We start from the raw sequence: 12349 nt of genomic DNA on the forward strand, positions 1-12349 counted from the left end.
CCATTCAAATTGAACAATCGGTAACAAGAACTGCTTGGGAACAACCCCATCCTGATTGGGTAATTCCGCCAAGGAAACGCAGTAAAAATGTGCATTATAATGCTCGTCTTCGTAAATTAGTAACAGAGTGAAAAGATCACTGCGAGCTAGTCGACCATCTCCAAGAAATTACCCACAACGTGAGTCCATGATAATGTTGTCCATCTGACCAAACAACAGATTAAAAAAAAATTATAATAAATAAACGTAAATAAATTTAAAACGTAAAAAGTAAATGTAATTTAAAATGTAAAATTTTAAAAGTATAATAGAAAAAAACAATGAAATGTTCTCATGATAAAATATCGTAATGATCAATTGTCTCAATAATAATGTTATCTATAATGAAATGTTCACATAATGGAAATTTATGGTGAATTGTCCCATAATAGCATTATTCTGTAATAATAAAAGGGTTTACCCTTAAAATGAAATGATACTCCTTTTTTCTCTGCTATTAGTGTCAATAATGTTCTTCTTTTTGTATTAAGGGGTTATTCTCATGTGAACGCCTATATTTTACCACTTTTTCGGAATTTTTTTTTATGCGACAACAAACTTCAATCATGTTGATTTTTCAATATATTTTTATTTGTATTTTGAAATACACGAAAAAAATTTTTTTTTCCGTTTTTTACATTTTTAACATATATTTTTTTTAAGTCAAAGTAGTCCCCAACAAAAAAAGGTAGTTCACTGGTTAAGGTGATAGCGGCTGTTCATGTTGTCTGACATAAAAAAATCGAATGGATTATTATTCAGTAGATCTGTGGCTATCGTCCCTACCAAATATAATCAATTTCATTAAAAACAAAAAAAAATATCGAACTTCAAAAAAAAAATCACGAAAATCTCCTTCTTTTTCGTTACAAATCGTTTAAAAAAAATATGAAGATATTGTCGAAAATAAACAATTGTGGTAGGGACGATAACTATAAATGAGTAGAAGAACATATGTAAATTTTAAAGCAATCGGTTGAATACTTTTTCTTGTAGGACCTTGACCGTTTCAGAAAATGATGATTCGAGAAAAACGCGTTTAAAGTTGAAAGCCTGGTAGACAATCGCTTACGACACGTCGGCGATTATGAGCTGTAACTTATCAAATACTATGAATTTCGGTCTGAATTTTTCACAGCAGGTTTTCAATAGGTTTTACTGTCAAAATATAAAAAAAAAAAAAATCGATTTTTTGAAGTGCTCACATGAGAATAACCCCTTAAAAAGTATTTTTCCATTTATTTTGTTACCCTCCAGTCTATAAACTGGTAAAATTCGTTGGTTGAAAGTTTATTCACACGTCTGAGTAATTTTTACGCTGACTAATGGAATGGTTCCATATTTCAGTACATAGAGTGTCATGTCAAGTTTGAAACAAAGAATTATTTATATGTGAGCGGCTTTCATTTACGCTCTGAAAATTTTAGCTGTCATTTTCGTTTCAACGGGACATTGACGATGGAGTGAAATAAGTCAAACGGATTTTGGGGCATTTTTTTGTTAACAGAGAATATTATTTTACTGTTTTTTATTGGCGAGGCATTTTTCTGGGGCTGAGGGACATGTACGGAAGAGAGCAATAGCCCAGTTATTCAGCCTCTCCGGGTTTCACAGAACCTTCAAGGAGGAAATAAAATCCGCGAAATTCTCAACTCAAAAATGTCGAGAAATGTCAGGCTGCCATAAATGTAGGTGAATTCAAAGAACACGACTGATGGAACTAAATAAAAAAAACAGTGATTTTTTTTTATAAACTGCTTTTATCTGGGGTATGAAAATTTACGAGCGCCGTCTTTGTACTTTGTCTCTCCTAAAATATGAATGCATTTGATGAAAACTCGCTATTCACACTGTTCCAAAAAAAATCTAGAATGTGTTCTCTTAATTTATTGGAAGTGCATAGTATGTGTAGACAAAAATTAACCGTTTGTCCATAACTCGGTTTAGTCCATGTCAGTATTTTATAGTTTTTCTTCTACCAGTGCCGAACTATTTAGAATAGTTTTAATAAACAGAAACAGAGGAAGAAAGGAAAGAAATGAGAGAACAAGGGCCTTTTGTTGAATGGGTCCAGAGTGTGAAAACTTTGGTCACTAAGGGTTAGTTCCTCTGGAGACATTATACGCGAAAGATATACCTTCTGCGTGCAATAGGAAAGAATTAAAGTTTATAGCCAAATCGTTTGATATTTATTGGAAATCAATTATTTGAAATAACTTTTTTTTATTTATTTATTTCCTTGATGTTACAAATGTTTTTCTTAGCTTTACATCCTCCCCAGTCTCTCTTAAATCTCTTCTACTTTAACTACTTTAATAGTAACATAGATTATTTGAAATAATAATTCTGGAAATAATTGAAACTATTTCTCTACTTTATTACGTAACTCAAATAATTGTGCTTGGAAGACACATCCGCTCTGTACCGATTCCTTAGAGGAACTAACTAGATTTACAAAGGGAGACAACATCCTGGACATTTAATCACATGCTCTCAAAGAGTCCTATTCATTCCACTTTGTCTACATACTTAAAATCAAATCTAAATATCATACCTCACACTTTTCATAATTCCAACCCATAAAAATGTTTTTCAATTTAACGTATAAACACTCAGAAGAGAATAAGATTGATTTTCGTTCTCTATTTATTTCATGAAAAATCCAACAGTATTATTTAGTAAATCCTTATCCATAATCCAATATAACTATAAATAAAAAAATGGATGAAGAGAGACGGAATTATGAAGTATTCAGAAAATGCATATGTGTAATCATCATCAGTCACTGCGTTCAGGATATTCAATAATAAAATAAGTTATTATTATGTCTGTGCAATTTTTCAATAAAAAAAAAATTTCGAAGAAGGCTGACTTGAGGGCTTACGATTGGACTTGAAGCATCAACCAAGTTTCCTGCCAGGATTATAATTAAAATCATGCTGTTTCTGAAACGCCTGTGCCAATTATAACTTTCACACGAGTGACAAAATGTTCACTCTAGTGTTTCACAGCTGCACCTGAATCTTCGAATCCTCGTCGTGAATTGGCCGGCAATTTCGGATCGTAATGACTGATTTGTTCATGCAATTTCATATCTCCAATAGAAGAGCGACCTGGAGAATTCAGTATTCCACTCACTTTATTTTTTCATTCTGAAAAAAAACTACAATGGTCGAAAATCAAAAAAAATTTAAAAGCCACATTTGTAAATACGTTAAATTCTCCAAGTTGGAGGGGGAGCGATGTAGGAACCCTTACGAAGGGATTCGAGGGAATATTGGACGGAGCAGGCGCCTCTTGTGATGCTGGAGCCCCGAGGGAAACTGAGGAGCAGTCACGCTCAGAACCACGCGAGCGGCGCCGTCAGACTGTACCCCGCTCTTTTGCGTCCTTTATCAGATATAAAAGTCACTCGATAACGCGCGGAAATGTTTCACTATCGTTTTAATGATGTTGTGGGAGTGAATTACATCGTTTTCATCATCACTGCGTTTAATGCTCCCTTTGGTGAGTCAACTATTAATTATCAAGTGTTGATTCTGTTAATTTCTCATGCTTTCAATGAATGATATACATTGTTTCCGTGCAAACAATTTCTCCTCGCGTATTTATCGGGAGAAATTTGTTCTTTTTTATGATTGTGTGGAGAGAGAGATTTTTATGGGATAAAAGAGTTCTTCGAAATAGTCACCAGTCAATAACATTCAGTTGATAAAACCGGAGTCTGATATAATATTTTGTGGCGTGAATTTATTCGTCCGAAAGTCTGATAACTATTTCTTAAGAACAATTACAACTGCAATAAATATTACGTCTCAGTGGAAAGTTTGTTGCACTCACAAGTAAATTGATTGAAGGCGAGAGAGGGTGGATTCAGGGGAACGTACAGTTTTTCAACGGAACTAAGTTTTTTTGCAGTCTATCCTTTGTGCCTCTTCTGAAAAATATAAGAAAGTTGTTTCTCCCGTGTATGTTTGGACGTGATTTCATGTGTTCGTCGTCTTTACTTTATTGATTGATCTGAAAAAGTGCCGATAAACATTCTCCTTCAACATATTTTAAATTGTTGTTTTGAAGAACTTTCTTCGAAAATAAGATCTCGCGTCTTTCAGATATTTCTAATAAAATAGATTTTTGCAAATTATATAATATCTGAGAATATAATATACATTTATATCTATGTGTACATATCTATATGAAGAAATACCGGAAATTAAAGCAGCCTCGCAATTACTTGTTTTTGTTTGGCAATTTTTCTGCTTGGAGGGGTTATCCAAAATGGCCACAATTGTTTGTAAATGAAATTGATAATTTTTATCGCGCGTTCTGAGGTCGTAAGTCACAACTCTTGTCTTAATTATGCAATAGTATTGATAGTGACTTATACCAGATGAAAGTATCAGCAGTCGGTTTTTATATTGTAATTAATAATTTATCGCCTGGTGTTTTCTCTGAACAATTACTCAAGTTGATGCAATATTCACTCATGTCGAGGTGATACGGTGATTAGTAGAAGTTGATTATTGGGCAATGTATTCCAATTTACCGTTTGAATGTTGACCCTGTCGAGTTTGTGGAAAGTCAACTTTTTCCATTAGTCGAAAGCCTCGGATGAATTGTATAATAACGAATCCAGATGTTGGAACCAAAGCTATGCTCAAGCAAACTTCTCTAGTTGATACAATTGGAAACCGTTCATAAAGGGAAACTAATTGCAATAAAAGTTTGGAAGTCATTACAGCGTTTATACGATAACACCATCCAATTTTCTCACATTTATTTGCATTGAATTACAGATATTTTCGTTATCATTTTTTACGTCTGATAGGGACTATGCACTTCCAGGATGATCACATCGAGTCTACTTTTATTTTCTGTATTAACAACAGCAAAAAAATTGCTTTCACATTTTTACCTTAATCCTGGAGATTTCGAAATGTTAGTTTTTGTATTCAAAAAATAATTAGAATAAAATAAAAAAGTATAAATAAAATATCTGTTGCCAGTCGATCCAGAAAGGATTACAAAAGGTTGAAGTATTAACGGACGCGTCGGCGATGGTTGGACGAGTTATTTCCCATCTCGCGCAAGAAACCTCGCCCTTTTGCTTTTTAACCTCTGACATGACCGGTCATTATTAGTATCACTCTTGCATGGTAACTCAAACATTGAGGAATCTATTAATTGATTGATGTTCAATAATATTTTGTCTTCATTCACATCGATAAACGGAATGATTGTTTATGTATTGCCTTGGAAATGAAATTGATCTCTTCATCTGCATGAATTTTATATTTTTTACGGGGATGAATACGGGTATTAATAGCTAAAATTATGAGTGGTGGACTTCACTTTCTTTTTTTCTTCGTTTTCCGAAGAAAAACCGATTAAACAGTTCATTATTTCTATTTCTACTGGAATTTCTTTTTCCACGAGTTATAAAAACTTATATAAAGTGTACGAAGAACTTCAGTCTAGAATTATTAAGGGCGGATTGCACTTTTTGATCTCTTTCCAACTGAAAACACATTCCAAAGATCCCAAAAAATATCCACTCCGTTCCCCTTCCTCCGCTTTAATTAAACATCTCACGCCAAAAAAAAAAACTAGTCAAAAAAACCGAACCTAGTTAAGAAGGTGGTTCGAAACCGCCCCCTGCAATTTCCTTTAAATGTAAAGATCCGCTCCGAAACTTTGGGATCAAACTCTAGAAGACAAAGTGCGGAGGTTCCTGCACTCTCTATCCTCGTCTTTATTGAACTAGTGGTGTACAAGTAGAATAGAAAAAGGAAAATGAAGGAGAAAAAAAGGGGAAGAATTGAGGAGCTGGAGTGGGGATGACGGGTATGAGGGAACATTCATGCTCTCGAACCTGATTACACGGGAGACGAGGAGAGTGTGGCGGTTCTTTGTCGAAAATTCCCAACGATGAAGTTACTGACGAGAATCCGGGGAAACAAGTGCAGTGAACTTGAATACTTCATCGCTAATTGGTTAACTATTAAGTGGTCTGGTTGAATTATTATATATCTCGAGGGGAGGAGTTGTAAAATATGAATATGCGATTAATTACACATTATTTTATTAGGCATTGATATGACGACTTTGAGAGGATTTTCTGTTAACATTCAGTGAATTTACTCTGAATGGTTTGGAAATTATTTTAAATAATTGGACAGTTTTAATAATGAAAAATTACTCCTGATATTTTAAATAAACAACAATACTCATTTATGATTTATATTAGTTTGTTACTAATTTTTCGGGACACAAATGTTATGATATTTCCTGCTTCATCGAATATTAGAATAATTTTATTCAATAATAAAAAAATAATTATTGTGCCATTGAAAGGTTCGAGCCTCAGAATTCTCAATTTTAATTATGAAATGGACGGACAGACGATTTTTCTCGTTGATTAGAAGCCGCCATTTCCGCTTACGTAACAAGAATATTCATCAAAGAAACGATTTAACTTGTGGAGAAATTGTTTTGTCTTGAATTTGTACTTTTTACGATTTTTCCACCACAACCCGTCAATTTAATTAATGGCTCCCAACAGACCCTCTTCTATCATTCAGCTAATTAAAAACTCGAGACTCGGCAAATATCGCAAGTGTAATTACAGTAAAACGTGTTACTTAGTGACGAAGGTTTTCTGAAAGGGCTATCAAAGGGCAAATGTGTAGCTGACGTGAATGTGAAAACCCGGACTTTCCATGAAGTTTACAAATGCAATCCTGCATCAGCAGTGTCCACTGCACACATGGCGTGTTTAATATTGGAAAAGTATTGGGAGAACTAGAATCTGTGCAATGCAGCCGCAACTAATGTAGCTATAAATACTTCGACAGTTGAAGGATTTTTCTTCCATTCTGGGGATAATCTCGTAGTAGTTGTCGAGACTGTTATGGTAAATCCGATTTAATCCACGCTCTAAGGTTAAAAGTTGAAGAATATGCCTTATCCTTTATCCAGGGAAATTGTTCACGAGTCCATAAAAAAATCTTTAACGCAGCTTCATGTGGAATTAAATTTTACGAGACAACTTGAGGGTTACATTATTTATTTTCTTTACAACGGAATAATTAATTTTATTAGGAATAATTTTTTATGCGCATGAATAGAGCAGATTAATTTTAAAGTAGAAAAACCCGTCGCAACCCCTCAGCTTCCGCAATTTTTTTATTCCCGGACAATCAGTGGACCTGACCTAATAACTTTGTCTGAGTATTTGGCTGAAGATTTAATTTTGAAAAACATTTCAAGATTGTTTTAATGTACGCTTTTAAATCGGAGATTGAAAATCGAGTTTTTTTATTTGGTGAAAATGTTTACGATGACATAAAAGAACCCCTTCCGCTGAACTTCCTGTAGACCATTTTTACGAAAAGAAAGACTTAAAGAAAAGGAGTAATCCGATTTGAATTTTATTGTAACGAAATATTTATATTCGTTAATTAAACTGTTCAGTCCATTAAGTGAGAGGAAATGAATTCTTTATAAATGCAAAAATCTATCTGGAATCACCCGTTTTTTGTATCCCTCTGAAAATCAATGGACCTAGAGAAATAATAGTGTTACGAATATATCCAATCAACTAGCTCATACAGGAAGAACTGGAATCTGTGCAAGGTAACCGGAAATAACGGTTGAATGAACGCCTCCGCAGTTTAAAGATTTATTTTTATTTCGAGCATAATCCAGGAATATTTTTCAAGGATGTTAACCCATTTAAGATACGCTTTGAGGTGATTAACGAAAGATTACGCTTTTTGTACTCAACGGGAGTGTTCATGAGTGAATAAAAGATAAAGGTGTATTTTAACTCAACCTCGTGAGGCCCAAAATTCCGGGAAATACCTCAATGCCCGAGAATAGCTCAATTATTTTCATATTGGGGCACCGAGCGCGTCGACCTCCTCATGAGCGCTCAAGTAGACAATGATCTTAAATTTAAAACCAAAATCACTTGAAAGTTTCTCAAATTAGAATGTCAATAGTGTTCCATCGTGGATACGGTCTTTTTATTCTTCTTAAAAATTATTCTCAATTTTAGGGGACCATAAAATGCGTAATTTTGAAAAGCCCCAAACTCTGAATATCTCGAAAACCATCTGTCTGTCTGCTCAAGGTATCCAAGCCCGAAGACTCCACCAGGTTTGGTATCTTAGTCACACCAGAGAAAGCCCAGGCTTGGATCCTTCCTGATATCAAACCTGGGTACCAAGCTTGTGCCAAGCCTGGAAAAAGTCTGGTTCATTCAGCCTTGGTTCATAGCGTCTCGACCAGTCCTGGGCCCAGACTGACGAACTGGCTGAAATTTATTTCTTTTTAACTAGGCGTCATGCTGATTTTACGCACACGTGAAACCAAAGGGTGCCAATGTCCTATGGTATTATGCCTAATTGTTAATCCCATATTGTTACACAAGTGTAAAGTAAGTTTTCGAATGCCACAGGGTATCTGGTTCATTTGTAATTTATCTGGATATGTTGAGTACTATAAACTGTTTGAATAAACCCTAGACATTTTTTAATATATGAGCCTGGAAGGGCGCTGGTTCGAAGGCCTGGACGAGCCTTAATAAGTTAGCTTGATCCAGCCTTCGTTACCAGGCCTGGCCCCACGTTACATTCCAATGCTCATCCACTATTGATCCAGGCTTAGATGCCAAGCCTCATCCAAGCTTACCTAGTCTTGGCAATAGCTTGGGTGAAGCCTGGGCCATTGGTGACTTCCTACCTGTAGGTTTAGATAAGCTTAAAAAAAAGGTCTTCATTGATAAGCAGGGCCACTTATTGCATTCCAATTTTTTAAATAATTTAATTAAGCTAATACAACCACCTGGACTTGAGTTTTCTTCACACCATAATTTTCGCAGTGCTCCATGAATCAGCATCTAAACAAAGGAAAGTACAAATCCATGAACGTGTAATAATTCTTCATTTGAAGTAACTAAACAGTTCTATTGAATTCCAATTCATCACTGCTCAGTGTTCCAGCAAATATGAGATTAAAAATATTATGGTACGTGGCATCACATATCCCCCATAAACCATTCAATCCACAAATAGAAATATCAGTGTAGCCCATCGACATTATTGCTAACGTTTCCATGCTCTCTAATGCTGTACGTTGCTGGCGACAGCTGTGATTTTACGAGGGAGAATGCGCACCAACCAATTTAACGCATAAACCGCAACAGCACAGCATCATGTTGCACGTTCACGATCTCTCGAGTGGAGAAAATACGCTCGAATTACTGGATCTTTTATTTTTATTTCATTTTTTTTCCCCATTTTTATTCCCCCCGATAGCTTCACCACATGGCAAACGTGCTGTTAATATTACGAACAATTCGTTAACCGCAACATTCGTTCTCTCCAAATCTGATAAAGTGGTAATGAATACTGAGGTGTTTTCATTAAATTTCTTAAATTAACGTTTCGGAGAAAATCGCAATGACTGCGGTTCAACCGGAAAATAATCCGACCGCTGAGGGGTGAATTGAGATAATAGTAATAATGGAAAAATTAATTGGGTTCGTCCTCTTGGTCAGAATCACTTATTAATTTGTAAATTTTCATTGTAAGCAATGCTATGTTTCCAAATTCAATTAATTTTTTCAAATAATTCTATGCGAATCCCCGGAATATTACTTCGCATGGAATTTCATGAAGTTAATTACGCTTGATATTAATTTGATCTCAATACGCTGGGAATATAATTTGTGGGGGTGCTCTCTGGCAAATTAATTAATTTCCATCTATCTAAAATTATGTATTTCGCATACAATACTGGGCAATTGGAAGTACACAATGATGAACCGAACTAGTCGATTGAAATAGTTTTCTGAGCTTTTTCAATCCCTTCGATGGGAATGGACAGAGTTGGAGTGAACTTTGGTGAAACCTCTCTTTCTGTCCCTTTTGTCATTATTGAAATGACAGTTCACAGAGCAATTAATTCATTAATATTTCTACAAGCCCGAATATTCATTGGAATTTAATCAAATAAATTGCTTACAACAATTTTATTTTGATTTTTTTCTAAATCCTGGAGGAAGTTTGGACTTTTTTAGCGCGAGATTTATAATTTTTGTTATTTGTTCATGCATAACAGCTTATGAAATTCTCCCCGCAAAATGATCTCATCCCTATTTTTACAACAACATATTCAAATATTTTTTATTAAAATTCAGTTCGAGGCAATCCATGCAATGAACCGAATTCTGAGCAGCTACGCCCTTTAGGCAGTAGTGAAACCCAACGTCCCATCCAACTGGTGCGACTGACTCATCATCAACAATACGGGCATGGGATCGCACACGCACACGAATAACAACACATGCTCACGCTAAGGGGCGAACATCTGTGTATAAATGACTTGTTTTAATTATGAGCAACACACACACGTTATTCTTTGTCACACGTTAAATCCCTTTATGACTTAAAAGTCGCTTATTTCCATCAATCATCGATTGAAAAACTATCGATTTTAGAATATCAAACTTCCAACATTTGCAACCGCCAATCTTCCGCATCTTCTCCTTCAGTATAATGAACTATTTTTCTTCCTCTAATGAGTCTAACTGCTGTATCAGGGCTATCAGTCCCTAGGGTTTTCTCCGCGACTACAGAAGATGGCACATCCATCATCGATCCTTTTTTTTTTTTTTCCTCCATTCACTTCTCCGGCCATAAATAATTCTGCCTATCCACGATAAATTTTAATAAACCAATCCGTAAATGGTAATAGGCATTTGAGCTCAGTCGATTGTGCATGACGGAATTCCGTTGAACCGCAAACAGAGTTGGAAGGAAAGGGCGGTGGGATGGACCGGACAAGTGTGAAGGAGTGAGTGAGAGACGAGGCAATTTCAGGGATTCACCCGGAACAATCGGAACCAGGAGTACCCTTGCCACCTCCGGAGAATAAATATCGGAGATTGGATCGTGGATTACGCCAGGAGTGTCGTCACCCAAGGGGGTCAGAGGGTTCAGTGTACAGCTGAAAGGCCAAAGAAGGGATTTGACTATGAATTAGACATAACTCTCTAACAAGCTGAATTCATTACATCGCCATCAACCGAATTATTTACTCAGTCGTGGGATAATTATTCCGTTGTTACGGGCCTTTTCCATTGGATCCTTTGAATACCTTATCTGGGGATTGATGGAGATAGAGAGGGCTTGACGGAGGGCCTTTAGAAATTCGCTATGGAATCTTTTCAGACTGTTGAATGTAACCAATTAAACACTAGACGGGAGGCAGGTGGAGGTTGAACTTTTATAAGTTCTTTAGAGTGAGGTAAATCTTACGGCCATTCAATTGCCCTCATAAATACGTATTAAAGGTCCAGGACTTTGTATCATATGCATAAAACTCCGTTCCATACTCTGGGACTCTTGGATTTCTCTTAATTCTAGGATTGAAGAAATAACATTTTTAATGCAACAATTACACTTTTATAAGTCTGAGAGGTGAGATTTTTTATGAATGATTTTTTTTTCTCGTCCAGTGTTCATAATTCTCCCACTTCTGGACCCATGTACCTGACTCCAGCTTATTTATACCCTGCACGTCCACGCTAGTGCTTGAATTTTTACTTCAGAGGAGCTTTTTTTCTACAGCATACGCCCGGAAAAAATAGTTGAATGAAAATCACGGGATTAGCATGGTAATTGCGGATAAACTAGGAGAGCAGGAAGACAGGACAATCGATGAAGATTCGTTCGTCATTTCAGTAGGTTTGAGGATTTTGCCTCGTATCTCATTCACTTTATCGGTAAATTTATCCCTGTTTTTTTATTACTTCCGCTTCAAATACTCCGTGAAGCTGCATTAAACAGACGTGAAAAAAGAAATTTGACGATTTTAGATGGAAAATTGACAAATGAGTTTCGTAAAAAATCACAATCTTTGATGGTGCATTGCGTAATAGCAGAAAATTTAAAATTCAATCAATACTTTTGAAATGGCAATCGTTTTATGCAAAATCACTTGAAGCAATTGACTTCAATCACCTCTTTTGGTTCGAGAAGTCGATTTCTTGTGGTGAATAAATTGCTCCTCGTCTTCTGGACAAGTACAACATCTCTTCACGAAAGGGTTCTTCTCTGGGTGTGAGGATATTTTGGTCACATCAATTTTCAAGTCAGAACGCTTCTGCTGTCTATAAAAAAATATTTCTGAAAAGCTTTTTTTAATGCTGATATCATATTGATCTGGTGTACTAGAAATTTCTCTTCGTAGATTGTGCTTAGTGTGATCCTCTCTATCAACGAAAAGGCAAAGGAACCATTTT

General features: G+C 35.6%; 1 protein-coding gene across 1 annotated transcript in view; it reads left to right on the forward strand.

Moving 5' to 3' along the window:
• The first annotated feature begins 3407 nt into the window (after window positions 1–3407).
• The window catches only part of LOC135165309 (sushi, von Willebrand factor type A, EGF and pentraxin domain-containing protein 1), a 30277-nt gene continuing 21335 nt past the window's right edge, over window positions 3408–12349 (forward strand). The window contains exon 1 of the mRNA XM_064126472.1: window positions 3408–3546. Coding sequence (XP_063982542.1) covers window positions 3468–3546 — 79 coding nt within the window. The 5' untranslated portion in view covers window positions 3408–3467. The remainder of the gene's footprint in view (window positions 3547–12349) is intronic.

The sequence above is a fragment of the Diachasmimorpha longicaudata genome, chromosome 8, assembly GCF_034640455.1.
Source record: "Diachasmimorpha longicaudata isolate KC_UGA_2023 chromosome 8, iyDiaLong2, whole genome shotgun sequence".
Lineage (NCBI taxonomy): Eukaryota > Metazoa > Arthropoda > Insecta > Hymenoptera > Braconidae > Diachasmimorpha > Diachasmimorpha longicaudata.